The sequence below is a fragment of the Sinohyriopsis cumingii genome, chromosome 6 (genome assembly GCF_028554795.1).
Source record: "Sinohyriopsis cumingii isolate HCF-2022 chromosome 6, ASM2855479v2, whole genome shotgun sequence".
Classification (NCBI taxonomy): domain Eukaryota; kingdom Metazoa; phylum Mollusca; class Bivalvia; order Unionida; family Unionidae; genus Sinohyriopsis; species Sinohyriopsis cumingii.
This window is the reverse complement of record NC_142966.1, coordinates 47,466,650-47,493,878: the sequence shown is the minus strand read 5'-3', so window position 1 is coordinate 47,493,878 and position 27,229 is coordinate 47,466,650. Positions and strand designations below refer to the sequence as shown.

General features: G+C 33.7%; 1 protein-coding gene across 2 annotated transcripts in view; it reads left to right on the top strand.

The window, feature by feature from the left end:
- Positions 1–27,229, top strand: part of LOC149796872 (uncharacterized) — a 184,677-nt gene that overhangs the window by 146,127 nt on the left and 11,321 nt on the right. Inside the window, exons 17-22 of one of the 2 annotated variants that reach the window (XM_089961520.1) lie at positions 5,118–5,284; positions 6,164–6,389; positions 6,769–6,840; positions 10,826–10,882; positions 12,517–12,689; positions 22,182–22,387. In XM_089961520.1, the coding sequence (XP_089817646.1) occupies positions 5,118–5,284; positions 6,164–6,389; positions 6,769–6,840; positions 10,826–10,882; positions 12,517–12,689; positions 22,182–22,387 (901 nt within the window). Of the gene's footprint in view, positions 1–5,117; positions 5,285–6,163; positions 6,390–6,768; positions 6,841–10,825; positions 10,883–12,516; positions 12,690–20,521; positions 20,594–22,181; positions 22,388–27,229 lie in introns of those variants that run through there. The other variant, XM_089961519.1, reaches the window with a different exon arrangement.

Here is a 27,229-nt window from a genome sequence, read left to right as displayed (position 1 = left end):
TGATGGCCTTGTGAGAATCTTGATGATAAACTGGTAGTGTTGCCTTGTTTTCTAGCATCAGACCTAGAACATGATGGCCTTCTGAGAATCTTGATGTTAAACTGGTAGTGTTGCCTTGTTTTCTAGCATCAGACCTAGAACATGATGGCCTTGTGAGAATCTTGATGATAAACTGGTAGTGTTGCCTTGTTTTCTAGCATCAGACCTACAACATGATGGCCTAATGTGAGAATCTTGATGTTAAACTGGTAGTGTTGCCTTGTTTTCTAGCATCAGACCTAGAACATGATGGCCTTGTGAGAATCTTGATGATAAACTGGTAGTGTTGCCTTGTTTTCTAGCATCAGACCTAGAACATGATGGCCTTCTGAGAATCTTGATGTTAAACTGGTAGTGTTGCCTTGTTTTCTAGCATCAGACCTAGAACATGATGGCCTTGTGAGAATCTTGATGTTAAACTGGTAGTGTTGCCTTGTTTTCTAGCATCAGATCTAGAACATGATGGCCTTGTGAGAATCTTGATGTTAAACTGGTAGTGTTGCCTTGTTTTCTAGCATCAGACCTAGAACATGATGGCCTTGTGATAATCTTGATGTTAAACTGGTAGTGTTGCCTTGTTTTCTAGCATCAGACCTAGAACATGATGGCCTTGTGAGAATCTTGATGTTAAACTGGTAGTGTTGCCTTGTTTTCTAGCATCTAACCTACAACATGATGGCCTTGTGAGAATCTTGATGTTAAACTGGTAGTGTTGCCTTGTTTTCTAGCATCAGACCTAGAACATGATGGCCTTGTGATAATCTTGATGTTAAACTGGTAGTGTTGCCTTGTTTTCTAGCATCAGACCTAGAACATGATGGCCTTGTGAGAATCTTGATGTTAAACTGGTAGTGTTGCCTTGTTTTCTAGCATCAGACCTAGAACATGATGGCCTTGTGAGAATCTTGATGTTAAACTGGTAGTGTTGCCTTGTTTTCTAGCATCAGATCTAGAACATGATGGCCTTGTGAGAATCTTGATGTTAAACTGGTAGTGTTGCCTTGTTTTCTAGCATCAGACCTAGAACATGATGGCCTTGTGATAATCTTGAAGTTAAACTGGTAGTGTTGCCTTGTTTTCTATCATCAGACCTAGAACATGATGGCCTTGTGAGAATCTTGATGTTAAACTGGTAGTGTTGCCTTGTTTTCTAGCATCAGATCTAGAACATGATGGCCTTGTGAGAATCTTGATGTTAAACTGGTAGTGTTGCCTTGTTTTCTAGCATCAGACCTAGAACATGATGGCCTTGTGATAATCTTGATGTTAAACTGGTAGTGTTGCCTTGTTTTCTAGCATCAGACCTAGAACATGATGGCCTTGTGAGAATCTTGATGTTAAACTGGTAGTGTTGCCTTGTTTTCTAGCATCCAACCTACAACATGATGGCCTTGTGAGAATCTTGATGTTAAACTGGTAGTGTTGCCTTGTTTTCTAGCATCAGACCTACAACATGATGGCCTTGTGATAATCTTGATGTTAAACTGGTAGTGTTGCCTTGTTTTCTAGCATCAGACCTAGAACATGATGGCCTTGTGAGAATCTTGATGTTAAACTGGTAGTGTTGCCTTGTTTTCAAGCATCAGACCTACAACATAATGGCCTAATGTGAGAATATTGATGTTAAACTGGTAGTGTTGCCTTGTTTTCAAGCATCAGACCTACAACATGATGGCCTTGTGAGAATCTTGATGTTAAACTGGTAGTGTTACCTTGTTTTCTAGCATCAGACCTAGAACATGATGGCCTTGTGAGAATCTTGATGTTAAACTGGTAGTGTTGCCTTGTTTTCTAGCATCAGACCTAGAACATGATGGCCTTGTGAGAATCTTGATGTTAAACTGGTAGTGTTGCCTTGTTTTCAAGCATCAGACCTAGAACATGATGGCCTTGTGAGAATCTTGATGTTAAACTGGTAGTGTTGCCTTGTTTTCTAGCATCAGACCTAGAACATGATGGCCTTGTGAGAATCTTGATGTTAAACTGGTAGTGTTCCCTTGTTTTCTAGCATCAGACCTACAACATGATGGCCTTGTGAGAATCTTGATGTTAAACTGGTAGTGTTGCCTTGTTTTCTAGCATCAGACCTAGAACATGATGGCCTTGTGAGAATCTTGATGTTAAACTGGTAGTGTTGCCTTGTTTTCTAGCATCAGACCTACAACATGATGGCCTTGTGAGAATCTTGATGTTAAACTGGTAGTGTTGCCTTGTTTTCTAGCATCAGACCTAGAACATGATGGCCTTGTGAGAATCTTGATGTTAAACTGGTAGTGTTGCCTTGTTTTCAAGCATCAGACCTACAACATGATGGCCTTGTGAGAATCTTGATGTTAAACTGGTAGTGTTGCCTTGTTTTCTAGCATCAGACCTAGAACATGATGGCCTTGTGAGAATCTTGATGTTAAACTGGTAGTGTTGCCTTGTTTTCTAGCATCAGACCTACAACATGATGGCCTTGTGAGAATCTTGATGTTAAACTGGTAGTGTTGCCTTGTTTTCTAGCATCAGACCTACAACATGATGGCCTTGTGATAATCTTGATGTTAAACTGGTAGTGTTGCCTTGTTTTCTAGCATCAGACCTAGAACATGATGGCCTTGTGAGAATCTTGATGTTAAACTGGTAGTGTTGCCTTGTTTTCAAGCATCAGACCTACAACATGATGGCCTAATGTGAGAATCTTGATGTTAAACTGGTAGTGTTGCCTTGTTTTCAAGCATCAGACCTAGAACATGATGGCCTTGTGAGAATCTTGATGTTAAACTGGTAGTGTTGCCTTGTTTTCTAGCATCAGACCTAGAACAAGATGGCCTTGTGAGAATCTTGATGTTAAACTGGTAGTGTTGCCTTGTTTTCAAGGATCAGACCTACAATATGATGGCTTAATTTGAGAATCTTGATGTTAGACTAGTAGTGTTGCCTTGTTTTCAAGCATCAGACCTACAACATAATGGCCTTGTGAGAATCTTGAAATTGGTACTTCTGAATAGATTTTCATAGTGAACTCGTACTTTTAGAAAAAAGCTTTTTATGACATGGATTTGGTCCTGGTGCTGTTCAGGCCTCCAAATATGATACCATGGTAGCCATCTTAAAAATCTTGATGTTACTTGCTGGACTTACCTTACAATGATAGTGAGTTCCAAACATTAGAATGGTCTTAACAGCCACTTCTGTTGAACAAACAGCCATTCCAAATCACTGTTTTATTAAACAAATCCTTTTTAATATACAGTTACTTTCATATTAAAATGATGATAATCCAAAATGGCTGCCCTAATGGCTATCATGAGAACCTAATGCTTCTAAATGGAAGCAAAGTGACTGATTATACACAAGATAATGTAGTCAAAAAGCAAGAGGGAAAATGCAACTGATTGGATATGCCAGGTGGCTTTCATTGGAAATGGCATAATGAACAATTGTCTCATGCTTTTCTATAATCTGCTACTAATGTGAAAAGGGCATATCAATACAGGGTTTTCAATAAAACACTGATTTTATGTAGCTGATACAGTCTTTATCTGACCTTAAACATGACACCAAAGTGGCCATCTTAAAAATCATATCTCTGCCCCTGTTGCATGAATGATGGTAATGTGGATATGATAACAAACCAAGCATGACAGTGTTGTTTTTAAAAAATTAAACCCAGTTTGTGGGTACCGTATATCTGAAAATTTCCTTGAGTGATACCACTTCATTACTTTAATTTTTTCCTACAAAATATAAATGATAGATTTAATGGAATTTCCATGTGGATATATTTTGACACTTTCTTGGATAATTTGGTGATTATTTGTCTATGATATCAGGTTCAAGGTCAAAAGCCATGACAAAGAATTAAGTTATGCACTTACAGGTATCTTGTGAATATGTTAGTTCTGAAATAAAAAAGAATGTTTGGTTGTTACCAAATTTTGGTATTCTGGAATTTCTCAAGAACATCAGAGAGTGTCAAAGCTCTACAATTAAAATGAATAAAAGAACAGAAGAAATGCACTTATCATATATTTCGGAAGATTTCATTGGCCAGTTGGACATCAGTCAATTCAAGGGACTCTTATTTCATTATTTCTTAATGAAAGCACATACAAGGTATGGTATTCTAGTTCCAAATATCACCAGGAAATAATCTCAGCATAAGAAATGTACTACTCTGTGAGAAATGGAACTAGGTGAGACTGTGAGAATTGTCCAAGATTTTTCATCACAAGCGATATTTCTGTTGTAATGGCATGAAACCAGTCTGGCTGTTAGAGGGAAGTGACTGATTATAGACAATATAATGTAAATAAAGAAGCAGGAGTGAAAATGAAACTGATTGGATGTGCCAGGTGGCTTTCATTGGAAATGGTATAATGAACAATTGCCCCATGCTTTCTTATGCCCTGCTATTAATGTGAAATGGGCATTAGTGTTACAGTTTTTCCATCCTTGTGTTTGCTTGATTTATTTTAGGTCAGAAAATTTATCCAATGCCAAAATAGGATGGTTGTATATTCCTGTCATTTGAAAACATTTCTTGTTATTTTTTAAGTAAGAAAATTATAAAGTAATGTCTTGAGATGTGGTAGCTATTTTAACTTAAAGTCAAGTCTGTTTAAAAAATTTAAAACTTACCCAAGCATAACAACAGGCGGGAATTACATTAAAAAAATTGCATAATTTCAAATAGGTATTTTATCTTATGAAATATGTGCATGTTATCAAGTCATTATTTTGATTCTAACACAAAAATTAAACAATATTCAGCTTGTTTACACAGTTGCATTTTTGTTGACCTATTGCTACTGCAATATTGTCCAACTGCTAGTCTTACGCTCCTGTCATGATCTTGTAATGTTATGTCACTTTGAACATACAATTGATAATGTGCTTCCAAAATGAGATATATATTGTACAATATGAATAGATCTTTGCAATGTTACATCAACTTGAACATACTGTTAGTAATGTGCTTCCAAAATGAGATATATATTGTGCAATATAAATAGATCTTTTTCTCCATACTTAGCAAAGAGAGACCCATGGATTAGTATCAGAATTTCAAGTGCCTTACCACTTTATTTCAGCACAGATGCTGTATTCCCTCATGGTATGAAGGGCTGCAGTGAGGAGGATGAATGCTTAGATTATCACACAAAACTTATGGATGGTTACTCCCAATCCAAGTGGGTGGCAGAACAGCTGGTCCGACAGGCTGGAAAACGGGGACTTCCCATCACCATTTACAGACTAGGTACTAGCTGCTCACATGTGGCTCCCCTGTATGAAATGTAAATGTAGAAGGAATGAATTTTCCAACTTGTGTGCCAAGACATCATTGATTTGTTTTTTATGTCCTTGGTGCAGACAGTTTTCATGTAGATTCTATTTCTTGCATGCCATATATACTTGCTTGTAAGTCAAATGTAACTGCAAGCAACATAGATCCTGATCTGCCATTACATAATGTATTAGTAGATCAGGGTCTACCTTGTTTGTTTCATTGATTACTTGTAACAAACTGCAGAGAATCAGATCTGCGAGAGTTTTATCTGATGGCAGATCTGGGTCTGTGTAGTCTGCAGTTGAACCTGACTTATAAGCGATTATATATGGCATTGATTTATATTCTTATCAAATATCACATTTGTTATGTATTCATCTCTTTGCATAACAAAGTCAACTTAAGCTTTCATTTTTACATCTTACTAACACAGAGCAGATAAACCTGGTATCACTACAGTTAATAGTAACCATGGTAATGGTGAATTGTTATTATAAATGCTTTGTATTAAAGTTTGCAAAAGTCATATGTGATTGAAGCAAGGTTTTCATACAAGACGTAGGGTTCGCATTGTGGAAGAATTCACCTATTTACAGTAATGTATCATGAATACATTTTGTAAAATTTTTAAAGGTGAAACATTCTAGAGGGCAAAATATTACATGTCAAGGTCAGTCTTAAACTGCTATAGTAAGCATGACATAAAAACACATTTCAAGAGTTGTATTCTTTATTCTTTCACAGAGTTATATGGGCTTTGCATTTGTAATTGTTCATTATTTTCAGCGCACATATTCAGAGTATGGTTTTATACCCTACTGATCTCTGAGTTATGAAATTATCATTTAGGTAACATGGCTGGTGATTCTAAAAATGCTTACTGGAACCCTGCTGATTTTACACTGCTAATGCTGAAGGTGTGTGCTGAGTTAAAAATGGCTCCTGATGTAGACTGGGAGATGGAGATGACACCTGTTGACTTTGCAGCAGACTTTATCATACAGATGATCAAAAATCCGACTCTTTCATTGGGGAAAACTTTCCATGTCGTCAATGATAAACCACTTAAAGCAAGGTTTGCATTTATCTCTACTTGTATCATTAATTGCAGACACTCAAAAATATTTTATATGGTAATTGATACACTTTTTTCTGTTCTTTTCTTATAAATGCTTGTTCTTTTGAAAAATGCTACATCTATAAGAACATTATGTATTCTAGGAAAATTACATCATTAAAAAACAACTCTGCAGCTTAAGTGCTTTCAACAAACTGGAAGATAATTGGAACTTGCAAAGCATTAAAAGAGAACTGGCGCCTAGCAGTTGATTCTGTGATCCTCAAAAGTTCATCATCAATCAAAAGCTGAATTCAATTTCGTACCATTTTGTGGTTGTTTTTATTCATGTATGTGTTTATTTTAGAAATATTTTATTTTCTTACTTTTGTTTCAGGCTGGTTTTCGAATGGATGAATGCTAATGGATATCCTGTACAAATCGCTTCATATGATGAGTGGACAAGCAGGTAAATGAAAAGTATAGGATGTATTGATGATGATGATGGTAGCTGGTAGTAATTTATGTCAAACCATGGTACTAAAGTTACTTCCCTTGAACCTGATCGGTAGCTGGGCCAGCAAATCTCCTAACAATGGAATGGCTTCCTTAGAAACAATGTAGAAAACTGCTTTCTACTTCTTTTTCATAAAGACTGAGCCAATTTTGATCAAATTTGGCAGGATTGTTTCTTGGGATATGCTTTATCAAAATTATGTCTAGGGTGGCTCTCCTAGCAATTAAGTTTTGCTTCCATAGCAACCATAAAGAAAATCTGTTTTGACTTCTTCTCTAGAATGCCTGAGTCAGGTTTGCTCAGATTTGGTAGATTATTTCTTAGGATGTGTTATACATGTATCAAAATTAGGTGGCTTGACTACCCAAGCAATGTTGTGTCTTTTATAGCTACCATACCAAAAACCTGCAAAATGATATTTATTTTATATGAAGTATGTTTCCAAACTGATGTTTATAGAGTTGTAGTATAAACACCTATCACTTCCATAGAAAGGTGCTGCACTGTTGAATCCTGCCAAAGCTATTCATAGTAAAAACAGCAAACATATCAGAAACCATCCATTTCTACCAAGTAGCTGTATTTTCACTTCTTACATATAGTAAATAAATAAAAAGTTTTCTATTCTTTTGTGGTACTCCTCAAGAAGTATGAACTTTTTATATTTTATATATAAGATTCATTTTATGATAACTATGACAATTATATCCTTCATCTGATGATGATGATAATGATTGTGGTGATGATGATGAAAATGATGATGATGGTGGTGGTGGTGGTGTTGATGAAGATTGATGTTGTTTTGTTGTTGTAACAGTTGTTGTTAATTGATGATTAAATTTACTAATCTGAATTCAAATTAAATGTTTTAAACTCATTCATTGGGTGGTAATATTTTCTCTTACTTTTGTACTTTCCTAAATTAATCTGAAGGTACTTTCGATAGTTTATTGTAGTGATATGCCATGATTCAAAGATTTAGTATTTGTAGAACCTTTATATTATTTACAAAAATTGCTATGTTGGCCTAGTGGTTATAGCATCCACCGCAGATGCAGAAGATCATGGGTTGAACCCCGGAGGAGTCATACCAAAGACTTATAAAAATGGTACTAACAGCTGCATCTCTAGGCATTCACCATCAAGAGGTTATTGTTAGGGCTGGTCAGAATGGTGTGACTGGGTGGGACATCATGCTACATGTCTGCAGCATGATGTCCCAGTGCTAGACATCACAATAAGCTGCCTCACTGCAGATATTGTAATGATATGACTGAATTTTTTTTAAAGTTACATTAAAAGTCAAAATCACACACACACACACATATTATTTACAACAACAACAACAACAATAATAATAATAATAATAATAATAATAATAATAATATAATAATAATAATAATAATAATAATAATAATAAACTGCTAATACTACTATAATTACAGTCAGTATGGTCATCAGTATATTTAATGAAAGAAACTATTGGAAAGAATTACATAAATACATGCATTAAAAAAAAACAGAAAGAAGAGCCTGGTGTATTGACTGTTATATAAATCACACTGAGAAAATGAATTCATCAGATCACTAGTTTAGTCAAAAGTATGGACAATAACTCTTTGAAAATATAATATTATTCTTTGAATGGTAAATGTGGGACCACATCCTCTTTAAAAATAACCCATGTCATGTTCAATTTTTATTTTCTGCTCTTATTTCTCCATCATAAATCTGTAAAGCAGTGGTTTCTTACAATATGTTTTTTCAGTTCAAATTTCTGGTATCCTATGAAAGGGGATGACTTATTTTTAAATGTCTTCTCACTCCCTCCCCCCTCTTTCTTTCTCTCTCTCTCTTGCTCTTACTTTTTCATTGGTCCACAATAATTGGCAAAATTGTATGTCTATATCCCAGAAAGATTTGTAATAATTTTATCAGTTGTAATAAGTCTGGAAAAATTAGAATGAAAAGTAGGACCTACTCTGAAAGTTGCTTATAATATTTCCCAGATTGACACAGTAAATTTCGTTAATTAATATTTTCTGTATTTATCTTCATCTAGAAATAAAAATGAAAACAGTAGCTTTTTGGGTTTGTTTTTTATTCACAAATTTATGACCATGTGCTTCACCAAATCCATCATTTTAATTGAAACAACAATAAATCAATACACTTCTACATAAATAGGTGACCTGACACACAACAGCCCTCAAGTTTAGTCAAGGGAGGTAAATTTGGACCATCTAACTCTTCAATCATTTTTACTGTAAAATTTTGGCAATTTGGTTGGAGTAAAGTTTGTAAGAAATGGAATTTTCATTACACATAATTTTCCACAAAAAGAAAAAAAAATTGCATTTTGAGAATTTTCTCCATATTCGACCTTTAAATTAAATTATTGTCGTCATTCGTTAAGTAATATTAAATGTAATTTCAAAATAACTTAAAGGTGTGAATCTCTGAGAGTACAGCATAATATGACTGATATGAAAACTACAGTTAATGCATTTTGAAAAGTTTTCCTATATGTGACTTTTTCACAACAAGGAAAAAAATATTCTTATGATAATAAGAAAATTCTGGTGACTGATGTTTATAAAAATTGATTAACATTGTCCTGATATTGATTGGAAATATTTGAAAATATTGTTCTGCAGTAATGTGAAATTCAAAAGAAGAACAGGTTTATAAAAGAAGGAAAAAAATTGGATTTGTCAAAATGTCATTAATGGAGTGACAGACAAGTGTACACAACAATATTGACAACCAAAAATGTACTTCCAATGAATGGCAAAATTATAAAAATTAAAAAAGCAGTGTTTAGAATTTTAAAATGACATTGGGTTAGGATTTGATAGGTTCATACACTTTCTCTGATAACTTTGGAAGTACTGGACTTTGGCCTTTTAATTAATTCAAGACCTTGAAGTCCCTGAAAATTGACATTTTGGTTTGTAAAATCCTTGAAAATCATTTTTGCTCATACTAAAATTATTTTATTTCACTTTTTTGTTGTTGTATGGTTCCTGAAATATTAGCATGATTGGGTCATCAACAATCTTGCATTGTTGTGTTTTGATCTCTGATGGTTCAGGTTTTTGGGTTTGTATCGCTTGTCTTTCTGTATATGACCGTTACTTTTATTGTTTATATTTGGGGTCCTGGAATTTATTTTTTAGGTCCTGGAAAATCCTGGAATAGTCCTGGAATTTCACTTGATTGGAAGCATACAAAACTTTATCAGAGCTAATCTGAATTATATAGACTGACTTTCACTATGGTACCATCTAAGTGGAATATAACCCCATCTGATTGATGTGGACTGGCTTTCTCCATGACACCATCTAATTGGGATATAGCCCCATCTTAATGATGTGGACTGGCTTTCTCATTGGCACCATCTAATTAGGATATCAGTGGCTAATGAAGGCCAAAAATAGTGTAAGCTATAAAGGTATTGGAAATCAGAAATTGCATGGAACAATATCAATAATTTAAGGCATTAAGTATAATAACTTGTATCAAAGCAGATAATATTAAATTATGGCCTTCTCCCTTGGCAATTGTTATCCTATAATATACTGTCGGGTTGGGTCTAGTGCCTGAACCAAAGGCAAACTAAGGCATTATACTCCATCATACAACATTATAGTAGAGAAGGTCCTGAGGGAGAAAGCAATAACAGATATCACCTAACCTTAATAGACAATTACCAAAGGCCAGTGTCACTTATGCAAGAGTTATAACATTCACACATTGCAATAATGTCCACTTGGCAGTTGTAATGACTTTTCACAGTCCACAAAGTGATGGGGAAATGTTTACTGTCTGAAAATAGTTAGCCAATCAGAACATGAGAAATTGACATGTGATGTTCTCAAATAATTTTAACAGGCTTGTTCATTATTCAAAAAATGATCATTCATTGCCTTTGCAGGGTTTGTGAGGTGTATGAAGGACAACAGCTGCACAAGCTAGTGGAAAATTATGTTGGGTAAGCATCAGTCACAATTTCTTTGTTAATAACTCATAAATGTATTCACATGCCATATCTGACAAAATTTCAACATAAAAAATTGTAATGAATTTATGAGAAAAATTGCTCGTTTAATTTTCACAGAAGGTAACTCAGTACAATACTGCTCTCCTTTGAGGCCTTTTGCTTAAAATGTGGAAAGCTTGTATTCAATATTTACAACATAATGTAAAGTCCCTGTATACTAAGACAATAATCAGATATTGTCATACAATTGTAAGAAAAACAATTTTTTTAAACTAACTTCAGATCATCACTCTTTTAGATGTTTTGAGGAATATTGTTCTTTATGATATCAGCATAATATTGTAGAGACTTTTCAAAGGTTTCCAATTTTGGCTTGGGAGGTTTAAAATTCCCATCATAAACACATCATAATCCATATTTACATGAGTCTCTTACAAATATGTCCTAAAGATATTGTGGGACAATTCCTTAAAGAGATGTCTACATTAAAATGCTTTTTTTAGTGATCAATCCTTCTTGATAAATCAAGCCATTTCAATTGATGGAAGAGAGGCTTGCTTGGTGCATCAAATGGTTTTCCAAGCATAAATCATGCATGTCATTTTTGTGGTGTTGAAAGTCTGCCAAAAAGTGGCAATATATAAGCCTTATAGGAGAGATTCCTTGATTACACAAGAAGATATTTTTTTAACTTAGAAAATAATGTAATTTGGTTAATTTACAGCTTTATATATTTTGTCAGCTTAATCATTCAATTGTAGATATCAGTCAAAATGAACACCTGAATGGTTATGACAGCTACATTCTCAATTTCATGGCCTTGGCATCAAATCTTTAGCTGTGCCTATTGTTGTGATGCTGTTTCCAGCCAATATTTTGTTTTATTTTTTATTTGCATATCATTTTGATGACACAAATCTTTAATTTTGTGTAAGTCATTGCAATACTGGTAAATTTAATTGATGGACAATCAAGATGAAAGAAGTGTATCATCATCACCATATAAAGGTCAACATTTACTAACTCATAACAAAGAGTGGATCATTTAGGAAGGCAACAAGTAATATTGGTTGAAAGGCTGATACTTTGAGAACACGATACTTTCTGGCTGTGATGTCATACTTTCTATCGACACTTTCTGTGCTCTTTCTGTTAATATGAAGTTAACCACTGGATAGTGTTGTCAAGAGTATTTTAATTTTGATAGTAAAATGGAATGATTAAAAAGATTAAATGCCTTTTTAAAATTTAAATAAAACAATTTCAATTAAGTTTTTTTTGTTCGTTTTGCTCATACTTATCATACATCTGTAATTTTACTAGGAGCTGTTTGACAAAAATCTGAATATTGAATCCTGACTGTTCGTTTTGAAAAATCATGTATTTGATTTAAAAAAGAATTTATAGATTTTGCTACATGTTTTCTTTTACTTTAGAAAGAGTGGGTTGTATAGATAGTTGTCTGTAATTTTCTGTATTTGCCTTGACACGTTTCTTAAAAATAATACCATTTCTAATTTAAAATACAAAATCCTAAACCAGATTTTTACTGAAATGAAAGGCTTTTACCTATTATGTAACTTGTAAATTGTAGTTGGATGCAGGTTATTATTGTTTGTTTGCAGGGGCCCTTCATTCTTCACCAGCTTGAGCACCTATCAAACAGACCAGCTGAAACAGACGCTGAGGTCACTTCAAATGGAGTACCCCTATACAGACAGGATCATGATAAATAACTACTTCACAAATCTTGCCAGGCACAATGTCATACCCAAGCAAATTAGCCAGGTTGGGGCAGGTAAATGATAACAATTTAGTCAGTACGTTTTGGCTGTGGTTCTGTTGAGATATTTATAGCATCACATGTTATTAAATTCCACAAAAACTTTTTATCACTTTTAAATGATCCTACAAATAACCTTTTGTATGGTGCTAAAAAACCGAATAGTGCTGGTGTACTGTAAAACTACAATCAATCAATCAATCAGTCATTAAATTCCATAATGTCATTGTGAAGACCCTGTATGTCAGACAACATCCTTTTGTTTACACAATGGAGGAACAGCACTGTCTGAGAGAAATCTATGGAAAAAGTCAGCCCTTGATGCATCTTATGTTAAATTTATCTTCACATTCTGTCTTTGAAAAACCATTATCTGATCGCATTAATTGGATTTCCCTTGTCTGAGATTTTATCATATGATCCTTTTGTTGTTACATCACAACATAAATAATAACAATAATAATAATGTAATAATAATTATAATAATAAGACAGATTATTTTTCTTTGTTTGTATTACCCCACCTCTGACTAGTTTAATTCATCGGACAGTAGGAACAATACCAGACCCAAGTGACATGACATCATGAAATATATCATTTGATCATTTAGTTACTTAGCATTTATATGCCTTGGTTTCACATTAAAATGATATGAAAAACAACATACAAGAGATCATGAAAGTCTTGGGTTGGTTAAATCTGAAACATGGTTTGCTAGGGACCTAATATGAAATGATACGAAGTCAGTAGAAAACTTATCTGGGATAGGTGTAAGCACTTTGCCTTGTACGTTTGCTACTGACTCCATATCAGGTCATAAAAAAATGTGCAACTAATAATACTCCACATCAGACCAGATTCTTGCATTTTCATTGGTCAAAGTAAGTTATGCAAAGACCTAGTATTATTTGTTACTGGTATATGGTAATTTTCTGCTGACTCTCTCATTTCAAACTGAGTCACTAAGAGGCTATGTTAAGAGTTTACTCCACTGATGACACTCATGACATCATTTTCATATGATTAAATATGGAGACAATGTTTGAAAATGTTGAGGAGTTTCATGGTAGAATGGCATCAATTGTGACATCATACCTAGCTGGTAATTTCCTACTTGGTGTGTTGTGCTGTTAAAGTTGGACTTCTGACGTTAATGCATGGTGAAGAGCACAGCTGTGTTGTGCAATTATATCAGACTTCTGATGTTACTGCATTGTGTGGCATCATTCCTTGGCATGCAATATTTTCTTTTATCAAACATATTTTGGACATACCTTTATCATTAGATACAGGATTTTGAAAAAATTAGCAATATCATTTCAATTATGAAAACAAATAGGCAGGCTTGGATTATCTGTCCATATGTATATTAATCATGATGCTGAAAATATGTGACTTTGGTCAGACTGCTAATACTGTACAAGATTTGTATGATAGTAACAGTTTGCATTTGAAATCTGACTAACAAATAATTGATAGAGGGACAAAACAACATTTTAAGATTTAAACAAGATAAATGTTTCCACTTTAGAATAGCATTTGATAACCTTTCCTATCCTTTAATTATTAATTTGTATGGTACTTACCCTTGAATATGTAACACCTATTTCAATGGGAAAACTCTGCTTACTGATGTTCACTTAACTCAAACAGTACTGAAGAATTAAAAAAAAAAATGTGTTGCAAAGAAAACAAATTTAGACCTATTACTCTTCTTCCTTAGTTTGTACAAAAAGCTCAAGAATGCAAAGTGTTCTCCTCAACATATACATTCTCTACTCCTAACAAACTGAATTATGAAGACTCAGATCTGTTGACACATTATGTGATGGCATATAATGGTCTGTGCAGTCTGGGTTTAATTGGATTCAGCTTTAAGTGAGTATATATGGTACCTACATTTATTGCCTTAATTACATGTTGATTTTATTTTCAATACTACTTGTATATATGGTAATCCGACATCCTAACTCATCTCTAAAAATATTTAGGAAGTTTAATTGAAGCTTGCATGGTACCAAAGGGAAGCTTGTAATTCATAAGAATATATGCTTGTGTATGTATGTATGTATGTATGTATGTACCTGTTATATTAATACATCACATTTATTCTACAAACTTTAAGGTCATAATGAAACATACTGCTGGAAATTTATTTCACATGAAGACCATTCTTCACTGTTCCAGAAAATTCAAAGCAAACAAAATGTGTAATTGACATTCCTGCTTCTGAATTTCATCATTTGCCAGTCTGCAACAATATTTTCACTTGGAGATTGTTCTCTTTGAATCAATGCACTTCCTGTTGACCACTGATTTTAAGTTAGCAGGCTCAGTTTTGAACTGTTGAAAAATGAAACCTGAAATGGAAATGAAAAAGTTGGTAGAAGTTTTTTTCTTCTGATCACAGCATTTGAGACATTCTGTAAGGTGGATTTTTGAAGATTCGTTTGACAAGGTAAAGGCAAAATACATAATTTTTTTTTGGATTAGATGGCACTTTAACACAGTGTCTATCTCACACTGTGAAAATAGGACCCAACTGTTTTCCCAAAGACACACTTACGCAGCCGACCCAGTCTGAAAATTCATCCTTTGGACTATGAGTCGAATTGCTCTACCAACAAAGCTATCATAGTTCAGATGCAAACATATTAACTGCACTATTGATGAGATACCTGCAAGTCACATTGCATATTCCAAAATTTGACTAACTTCGGATAAAGATGTCAATGTGTACCCAGGTATTCTCCCATTGATAATAACCTGGGTGATAAAATGAACAATTGGGTACCTGTTAAAAAAAAGTGTTCCAAGCTCAGATCGAGACAGACTAATGATTACAGTTCGAGGCTTGTGTCATGTATGCATTTATTCATCACAGGGGCTCGTATGGTTGCTTACAATTTACTTGTCATACGTGTTCTGTATAATAATACAATCCTTTCTCGAGTGACCTATTTAAGAATCAATGTTAATATTTCAAGCTTGACCATCCTAACTTCATTCCTGTCCATGGTTCGTGTGCCAATTTTCTCATGACTTAAAACACTCTCGTTTTCAGATCCTGGTGACATTATCTGGGTCAAATAAAATTAAGCACAATAAGAATGTCTGGTTTAACTTGGCTACTGTAACATGCACGTCTTATGGTTATACCATGTTAGAACAAAAAATGAACGAAATGGACAACTATACAGACTGAAATATTTAAATATAAAGGTCAAAAAAAAGTTTGCTACTTAATAACAGTTTTAAAAAAATCAAATAAAACTTAGCGTATTGCTAACTTCTGCATGAATTTTACATCAAACAGTTCCAAGAAAACAGACAGGATCTTGAATGTGAAACCATATGCCCTAGATTCATTCTATTATGATACTACACACATAGCAGTCCAGCTTAAATTGAAAATAAATGGCACCAGATATCATTTTTTTTAAAAACAAAGAAAAAACAACAACAACAACAAAAAAATGGGATGTATCAATGCGACTGATGGATATTATGTGACTGAAAAATGTTAGAGAAAAGGGATTTTGTTAAACTTAAAAACATGTTGCACTGGACCATCGTTATGGGATGAACCATGGCAGTTTGAGTATAATACAACAGTCATCATTTATGGACTTTACGACGATTCGCGAAAGTTACTGTAGACATGTACACTAGTCGAAGTGACTGCTATGCACAAGTAATTTATCAATTTTTTTTGTGTCTATTCTCATCCTTACTACTAATCCACATGAATTCAGCTGATTTGTGACAAAAATTGTAACTGCATATACATTTTTCATACAGTTTTCTGTAATAATGGCATGTAATTTATACTCTTGTTGTGCTCAGATTATGATTTTTGCCACTTATATTAGTAATAATTATGTTTACAGCTCTTTTTGGGGTTGGAACATGTGAACCTACAACAAAGCAGTTCAGCTTCACATTTAATATAATTTCCTTTTGATCATATACTCTGGTAACCAATCGTTAGGAATGATGGGTACACATTAGAAATTTCCAAAAAATTGACATCTCTACTTCTGGAACAGTCCTCAGGGAGATTTCTCCAAAACTTTTAGGATCCATTTTCCAAAATATGTACATTTGCAATATATAAAGAAATTCAAAATGGGGTTTCCAATATTTATATTTTTTTAAAAAATGTATTGGGGGTCAAATTTTAAAGTCTGAAATGCATATGTATCATGTGCATTACATCAAAAAATTGAAGCGTCTTATACATACCCTTTACTGGAGTTGGAATTTCCTCTAGCATGGCAATGGGGTTTTGTCTGACTTCTTCCTGTTGCTGTCAATGTTTTGCACTTCTTTCAAATGATTGCTAACTTTGTTGTGTTGATTAAATTTTGTGACCTTCGTGAAGTTTAATCTGTAAAAAGATCAAAATTAGTATAATTGATCTATTTTTTTTTTATCCATGCAGAACAGAAAGAATGCACTGAAATGAGAAAAAGATTTGGTTGGCAAAAGAGTCCTAGTGTATATAAGCATTAAGAAAAGCTGTAATCCTTATCCAATTAAATCTCTATTTTAAATTTACCAATCAAAAGACTTGGCAGACAGGGCAAATATCTTTTAGGAATAAAATCATGAATTAAGCTACTGCATTTGGTTCTCAATCGTGTATGCTGATCTTGCTCCACCCAATCAGCAATAAAATAATATAAAGAACATTTATGTTTGTCCAAATTGTTTCAATCGGTAACGCAAGTGCTCTTCACTGAGGTGCCCGCATAATTATTGGGGGTGGGGGTGGGAGTCAGACATGGTTGCACAGTTGAATTGTGGAAGGCATAAATATTCGATGATGGTGTGGTGTAGATATCATTTTTAGAAACAGGAGGTTGAATTATTATCTTTAAGTAAAATCTGAAACAAACCCTTGGCTCAATTTTAAATGACCGAATTTATGCTTATACTGTACTTATAATGTTGATGATTCAGGCTATCCACTTTGATCATTCCATATGCAAAAATTGTAAAAAGAAATGAGTAAAAGTAACTTACCTCTTTCTTGGCAAAGAACCAGTCTTTCAACATCCTTGAATCTTCCCTAACAGCACGTTGACGTCTTCTGTTTCGTACTGGACATTAACATCAGTACCGACGTGGACATCACTAGATGTTGGTATTGGTTTCTATTTGTTAATAATGTCCACACTCTTGCTGTCAGAAATTTTAAGAGCAAACATGTTGCAGGAGAATATTAAATAACTTTCTTCCTAAACAGCGTGGTCCTTGCTGGCCCGCATGCAAATTTCAGTCTGTTTGGTTTAAAAGTGCTATTCTACATGTACAGTGTAGGTCAGCATGCAGCATCTGTTGAGTTCATTTGAGGCGCCATAAAGGGTAAATTGTTAGTAAACATTTTGTTGTATGCATAGGGGCTTGTATCATTGATTACAATATAAATGTCATTCATACATGTAGTATAAAAATAATACTTTTATTTTTTTATACTACTGTATGACTTACATTTAAATTGTAAGCAACGATACAAGCCCTTGTGGTTTTACACTCCTTTGTACATATGTACTCAGGTATTTCTTAATGTTATATTTTATATATCAAATAAATGATATTTTATTATCTGATGTTTCATAAGTAAATTCATATCATTAATAAGTTAATTAATATAGACGTAGTTAATTTTGATGTTTTTACAGTAGCTTGTGCCGAGCCATGCCCCATAGGACACTCTATTGGTTCTAACAAGCCGATTCTTCCACCATGTACTCTGATAATCTGGGTCACAGAAAAGTTAACGGAAATGTCAGTGATTTGTTTTGTGATTATTTCAATAGGAAACTTCTCTTATAAACTTTGAAATGACATGATCAGAACATTTAAATGGCTGCAAATAAGCAAGATATTCCACTGCCAAGAATATACGCATGCAGAAGAATGTGAAACAGCTACACAACCAAACACCACTGGATTAGTTTCTTATGGCTTTATTAAATTTTATGTACAGTACATATCGCGTTCAGTGGCAATGATAAGTTAGTGTTAGCATTAGTGAATCCACTGACAGCTAATAGAGAAGCTGGATTTGCATTTCCATACAATAATGTCACTGAAAAAAAGACTAACGGAGCACAATGTTGCCAGTAACAAGGGGCCGTCCATTTAGCACGTACGCATGGAGGGGGAGGGGGGTAACCCAAATGCATACGCTTGCATATTTTATTTTTTTTTACTGATAATGTAATATGCATAGAAAACGGGGTGGGGGTATAGCCTTGATAATAATTTGTCTAATACATAACATGTTTCACTGTTCAGTCGGCATTTGAATTTTAGCGGACACTAGACAAACTGTTTAATGTTACGCAGCTTATTTCTTTGATGCCAGACATTCAACGTCGGTGGACAATGTTTTATTAAACACATTAATATTATTAATCTTTTATGGTTTCTGCATGGATTAAATATAGGCTGTTCTATAGAATATGGGGAGGGGTCGTCAAGCGTACATATGCGGGTGGGGGGCGTTAAATAGTATGCATGTGTACGGGGGGGGAGGGGTCAAGCTTTGCCTGAGTTTTGCGTATGTACTAAATGGATGACCCCTGAGCCGAATTGCACAATTCAGTAAGTATAAGATTGTATTGACTTTTGTGTGAACGTTAGGCATGGAAGAAAACGATGTAGTTTATGTAATTCTCCAAATTTTCTGGAAAATGACTTGAGAGTTTATTAGGCCAAGAGGACTGTGCATCATTGTTCATTTTTTCCAGATATGCGGCTGTGTATTTTATAGTGGGGTTTGAGAAGTTTGTGAATAAAGGAGTTGCATCATATGTTTATGGTACATAGCATTCATTTTAGGGCAAAAGTTTGATTTCCTTTTTATATTCGTAAACTGTGTATTTTGGGGAGAGAAACATTTCACCTTTTTACAGATTACTTTACTAAACATCAACCACGATCAGTGTGCAAGTTATTAACTTGACAGCTGTTAAAGTTTAATGGGTAGTCTGGTTATACGAGACCTTAATTCTGAATTGTTTCGTTTTATGAACAGTGAAATGAACCTTAATATGTTCAAATACAAGAAGCCTGTTGGGTCAAAATAAGATTAAAACTCAGTGTGAGAAAATAAGTTGACAGATGTTTTAAAATTAAAAAAATTCAACGAAGCAGTGAGCAAGTGCAAAATAAAAATAATGTCTATTTGACAATAATGGGGATGCTTGACATTCAACATTTACACAAAATAAAGATAAGTCCAAATTGCTCATGTGTTAACTTACATGAGAAAATCCAACTTTGAATAAATTTGAAATAAGTGTTTAATCAAAATCAAAGTCCAAGTTTCTCATGTGATAACTCACGTGAGAAATTAGAACTCTGCCTTGTTTTCAAACATGGTTGTATGTAATGGAAAAGAATGTTTTCTAAGTTCTACTTTCTCATGTGAAAATTTAGATTCTCACGTGAGCAAAATCTGCACATGTGAGAATCAGGTTAGTTTTTCCTTGGCTTACAAGATCTAAAAAGCTGCACACATGAGCCTGCAAAATCTACCCAATTTGCATACATTTTTAACAAGGTTCTCATGTGCAGCTTATGAGCAGTTCATGTGAATTGGTGAGATTTTTCTGTACAGGCACCTGGCTGTTTTATGTCTAGTTTGTATATTTAGTTGTTACTTTATGTTTTTATTTGTATGTTTATTGTAGCCAGTTAAAAAGTTATTAACAGCCAGCGTTTTTAACTGTTATCTTAATGTACCAACCTTATATAAATACATGTACTATCATTTGTGAACATAAAGGGAGATAATTATTGGAGAATTTCTTTTCAATGCTATAAGGAACAGAACAAATTTCATGTGTTCTATATTTAGCTTAGCACATGTCACATTAATGTATATGATCTTGGGATGGAGAAAGGTAGTTTATTTGGTTGATTCAATTGCTAAAACCTACACTGTCATCTAGATCTAGCAGCTGAATAAGCTATCAGCAACATTGAGTGTATCAGGGCAGAATTAGGCCAACATATATGAAGGATATTTTCATTACCAGGGCAGAATTAGGCCAAAATAAATGAAGGATATTTTCATTATCAGGGCAGAATTAGGCCAATGTTTTTGACAGATATTTTCATCGTCACTATCAGGGCAGAATTTAAGGCCAGTGTCTATGAAAGACATTTTCATTTACCAGGGCAGAATTAGGTCAATGTCTATGAAAGAAATTTTCATTCTTCTCTATACAGGTCAGGCCTTAAGGAACCCTGTAACAAATTGAGTTGATACTATAATGATGAACAGTTGCATTCTAATTGCCAAAACAGACTCAGGCTTCATTTTGGCATTGAAGCCTATTTGTTTGAGAATTGCTAATTGAATAATACATTAGCTGGATTATTGTCTAGTAACAAATGCAGACAATTTGCTTTACCTTTATGTTGTTTTTGTGTCTGTGTGATTCCTTATACATACCAAGTTACTTCCCAATCAAATGAGCACAGAACATGTTGGTGAGTCAAGTATCCAATTGTAAGAGTAACTATAAATTCCTGTTACCTGTTCCTGTACTAGTCATCTACTGATAATGATGCTTTCCAAACCATGTTGACTGTAACTTTAAATGGGGATTGATTCTTATGCAAACAAATTTTCAAGGTGCTAAAGGCAGTCCTTCACTAGTCTGATTTCCCTTAAGATTTAATTTAATGACATGTTTGCTGTGCTAACTGCAAGATTATAATGTGTTAACCTATTTATGTGAAATAATGACCTAACTGTGTACTTTACATTCAGCCAGAAAGACACCTTTTGATATAGGCTTAAAAAATCCAAATGGGCAGTACTTCTGTAAATACTATCATATAGGTAGTTCAACCTTCTGAGTTCAGGGCATACAGGGTGTATACCTGATATAAACACCACTTTCAACTTTCCTGGTGATTATTCATGCAGATTTCCAGTATTTATATTGGTCTTACAAAAAAGTGATAGTCTTCAGATAAAGATCTTGCATGAAAGGCATCAATTGTGTGCTGTCAATCCACTATTTTTCATGGGGTACCTGGTTTTCATGGATTATACAGTTGCTTCAGAAAATAAAATTAAAAACTCAATAAACATGGATCATTCAAAGATAAAAGCAGATTATTATTATGTGAATATAACTGCTCAACAAATATCTCTTGTTTTGCTAAACTATAAATATAAACATCCATTAATATAAATGAATTTACAATGTTTCCTTAAGCTTTAAGAAGGTATGAAGGAAATAACCTAACACTCAGCCTTAAACTTTTTAGCAGCTTGATGGTTAATACAGCAAATCAAATTTGAAGACATGTGACCTAGCCATGATTGCTGTTGTCATGTGTGATTAAATGCCTAATTTTGATGTGATATTTTAGGCTTATTAATATTTTTCTTAAGGTAGTGATTTGATCATTTAAATGCATTTACTTTCTGATCCGCTGACTACATCAGATTTTCTTTAATCAAATTTTTTTCAGGAAAGAAATTGGAAGGTAAGGTTGCTATAGTAACTGGAGCTTCCAGTGGTATTGGAAGGGCCATAGCAAGAATTTTAGCTGATGCTGGGGCTAAGGTAGCTATGGCCGCCAGGAGGATTGACAGATTGCAAGAACTGGGGGTTGAGCTATCGAGGAGAGGCGGTGCAGTCATTTGTGTCCAGACAGATGTCACCAAGAAGGAAGAGGTTAAAGACACCACTTTTCATTTATAACTTTAAAATTTTCAGATACATATGTTTTACATATGACATACAAGATAAAATGGTATCTGATAGGGGTAATCAGAGTTTGTGTTAATGCAAAAGTTTTAATTTTGGATATGAATTGTATCTACATGTATCTGGATGGGAACAGGATCTGCCATATAATTTTAACTTAATTTTCATGAAAAAGTTAGTTTTGTGTAGTTTTCTTATACAAGCATAATATTAGGATCTCTTAATCTATATCAGAATAAGCATAGAGTGTTTTACCTTATACCAGAATAAGGTTAGATAGTATAATGTTATATAAATCTGAAATGTCAGGTGTCGAAACAGGACTTATACTAATGTCCAATCCTTTATCTTGAATCTGGTTAAAATCAACATCATCACTTTCAAATCCTTCAAAACTTCCATCAGAATCGTCGTTGGAATACGTGAATGTTGACATTTTGTTTTACTGTCAACATTGAGCTCATTTTCAATAGAATTTCCCGCTTATATGCTGTAAAACTACTAATAGAATACAATAATTATTTTATGTAAGGACTATTTTCATTGGCTAAATATTATAAAAGAGAACGGATGTTTGTAATTTCATGCAATACGAAGCTTTAATATGAAACGTGTATATGCGTATCTGGGGTTTCCCAACCCTTGGCCGGAAAAGCATGTATGAGCCAGCCGGGACAGAGAGAGTATTATTAGCAGGGTGTATATGCATCTCTGGGGTTACAAGGCTATTTTTTTGGTCGCATATATGCGTTAGCAGAAGGTAAAGAGTTAATCTATATCAAAATAAGCATAGAGTGTCTTACCTTATACCAGAATAAGGTTAGATAGTATAATGTTATATAAGTATATAATATCATGGTGTCTTATTTTATACCAGAATAAGCAAAGAATGTATTACTTTATACCAGAATAAGGTTAGAAAGTCTAATCTTATACAAGAATAAGCATAGAGTGTCTCACCCTATACCAAGATAAGGTTAGATAGTATCATGTTATACAAGTATAGGCATAGCGTATATTACCCTATAAAAACATAAGCTTAGAAACCATATTATACATGTATAATCATACAGCATTTTACCCTATACTATCAATAAAATTGGTTATTGGAAATTGAAAAATTTCAAATTCCGAACAATATAATAATTTCTGAATTTATTTAATATACTGTTTATTAGGACAAAAAATGCCATTAAAAGAAGCCTGTTTGTGAAAAATCCAGAGCAGTTGACCATATGTTCAGAAGGAGTAATGATAATAAGATTTCTATATTGGATGTCTGAGGGGCATTATTTTCATTTAGAACCAAATGGTCATTATGTGAAGTCTTTCAGTGAAAACCCATGTTAATATGATCATTCCTTTCAAAGGATTAGAGATACAATTTGCACGATTACCACTGTGATGGCCATATTGTTGCTGGATCTGCACCATTTTCATTTCAGATAAACTTGATATCACAAGAAGTCTTTTTGTCAAAAAAGTCCTGTCAATATGTCCATCTGTTCCAGGATAACAATGCTAATGAGTGGATGGACAGCACCCATAAACTCTTATGGAAAATGACCATTACAGCTAAAATATGAAGATACATGTACTTGCCTGGTCATGAGCTAAAGTGAGCTTATGGCACAGTCTTACATCTATTGTGCATTGTCTGTCTTTGATCTGACCACATTGTCTGTCTTTGGTGTCTGGCCACATTTGCTCTTCTCAGTTTCTTCTCAAAAACCATTTGAGCAATTTCAGCCAAATGTATCATAGTATCCTGGTTTGAACTTAATATAAATGATACAGATCTGCCATTACTAAAAATGGAAAAACCTTAACATAATTTCTTTAAAAAACAACACATATTGACCAAATTTTACTGAAGGATTCCACGCTTATCAGTTCGTAAGTTTTATACAAAAGATGCTGATCAAGCGTCAGATGTGACTACCATTACTAAAGATAGAAGAATTTTTAAACAAATTTTTCTCAGTAACTACTCATGAATCAACAGAATTCAATCAAATTTGACAGAAAGCATCCTAAATGGTTTTAACATCTATACAAAATGTTGCTGATCTACTGTCAAAATGGTAACTTTTACTGTAAATAGAAGAACATTTAAAAGGCTTTTTCTCTCATATAATATATTTTTTACCAAACTGGCAGATATTATCATGATATTAAGGGATTTTAATTTTTACAAATAATGCAGATTTGCCATCAAATATTGCTGCTGTTACTAAAAATAGAAATCCTGAAATAACTTTAAGAACTACTCAGTAAAATTTGACAAAATGCAAACTGACATGAAGGGCTTTCAGTATTTTACAAATGATGTAAATTCATCAAGTATGGCCACCATTACTAAAAATGAAACAATTTCTTTCTTATATTTGAGAATTAACAGCATTGGAATAAATTTCTATAGAAACCGTCTTACTAAACTAGATTTTATGGCCAACTACTTGTTCTACATTTGACTGTTGGGCAGATATCAGCCAGGTTAGTGACACCAAGCCTATATGGGTCTCTTGTTACATACAGTATGATCCCACTATAATACGGTTGTTTGGGTCCATAGAACTTGACTGTTTTATCAAGTGAACTGTGTTATAACCAACTAAGTCAGCTGAAGAAAATTATGCATTTACCTCAGATATGGCAGGGGAATGGGGTGTTAATAACAGCAGGCAAAAACATATGTGCTTTTGATTAAATGAAGACAAACTAGTCTGAATAACACTTGTATATTGACAACTTACATTTGTGTATTACAATCCATAATCCATGAAGTACTGTACTTGTATTTAATAAATCCATAAATTTGAGTATAGATCAGATGTTAAAAAACTTCATGTATGGCTCACATCTCATTTAAAAACACCAATAACATGTATTTTATTTTTTTTTAAATGGTAGTCCTTGATTTTTTATATATTTCCGATTGTCACTTAACAATTCACTACAGTTGTGGCAAGCAGTACAAGGCTTTAGCTGTTTACATGCTACATATACATGTACTTAAATTGGAATAGATTTTGGTCAGCTGAAGTTAGTTCCATCTTGATGCGGCTACCCAAGGGCTGACGCAATTATAGGAAAATGAAAACTTGAACAAATTAATAAGTTTAACAAACATCTTTGCAAGATACCCCATCTTCAATTAATTTGATGGCCATATATCTGTGGTTTCAAAAGATTGGAAATTTAATTTGCATTTTATGCCACCATTGGTAGTGGCCAGAAGAATATTTTTTCCTGAAAAAATGAAACTTTCATGGCACAATAAACCTGTTCCAGTCACTTTGGAAAATGCAACAATCTATCACATTCCAGTGCTTTTATTTAAGGTTGGAGCAGACGTCCTTTGTTGAAAGGTTATTTGTTTTTATTGAAGATTGTCGTCAGCTTTCTTTGATGAAAGGTGCATGTGTTATTGAAGTAAGCTCTAAAGGACAGCTTTGAAGTACCAACCAGGTGTCTGTTTCTTATTGTGACAGCAACATCAAATAATTGTAGAACATTGATTGAGACTGAATATTTTTTTATTTGGTTAGTATTTATACAGAACAATCAGTGCTTCAAAAGTGATCAACTTTCTTTGAAGTTACAGCAAAACTATTTTTTTCTGGGTACATTTTAAAAAGAAAAGAAATTAGCTGTCATTTGGTTGATTGTAGTAGTTAATTGTCCTGCTTTCAAATGTTGGCTGATTGTGTCTAGTCATGGTAGTATAGATAGACCAACAAGTAGATCTCCAGTTTTGTAGTTTTTTAGGCATTTTTTTTTGTGTGTGACATTTCTGTTGCCGGAGTGATGCTGCCTTCCACGCGTGTGTCATAAATTTTAAAAAAAATGGCCAATAGACGATGTATAAATAGGTGTTCTGTTCTGTTCTGACAGGGATTACTGTAGAAAGTATGAGTGTTCTGAAAGATTTAATTATATGAGTGAAAAGAAGAAGAATTTTAGCTACCATCAGGTCAGTCAAAATAACTATATTAATTACAAGCAAGTGACCAATAATCCAACAGTATTTTAGCTGAAACATCCATTATGAGATAGGGCCTCCTCCAGTTCATTTCTGATACCAGAAATGTTAATGAAGAAAAAATGCTGAGATCTCACAGCATTCACTACTCAGGCCAGATGTCAGAATAAGCGGATTATGATATAACAATGCACTGTTAAAATGGTTTGTCAATATGAACAAAGAATTTGTTTATCTACCAATAGATTATTTCCAGTGCATTTTGTTTGTGGCTTCCTTTCATAATGAATCTGAATTTCTTCACTCCAAACCCAAGGTTGTATGCACAAGTTTAAATAGTCAATTATGTCTGGGGAAAAAAAAAACGCCAGATGATGTATTTTGTCGCCAATAAGGAATGTAATCACAATTTGTGACATTCACGGTGCCAAGTGTGATCCCTGAATAAACTTTTTCCTGTTATTTTTCATACTTTTATGAAGAAAAAACTTTTTTCAAGTACAAGAAAAATACATATATATGAAATTGCAGGAGCCACGCCACAATCGTCTTGTATTAGAATTAATACACGATCTCTTCCCCCAAAATGATAATAAACTTTTTGCATGTGACTTTTCATACTTGTAGGAAAGAATTTTTTTTGTGTGTATGAGAAAAGTACATGTATATGAAATTTTGGGAGCCATGCCACAACTGTGTTATATTCAAATTCATGTTATAACTAAGCGTGCACTAACGGGGTCACTCTGTATTTATCAAAGGGACCATGCATATTAGATGGCTCTAATCCAAGCTGTCTTGACTATGTACATGTTATGTTAATG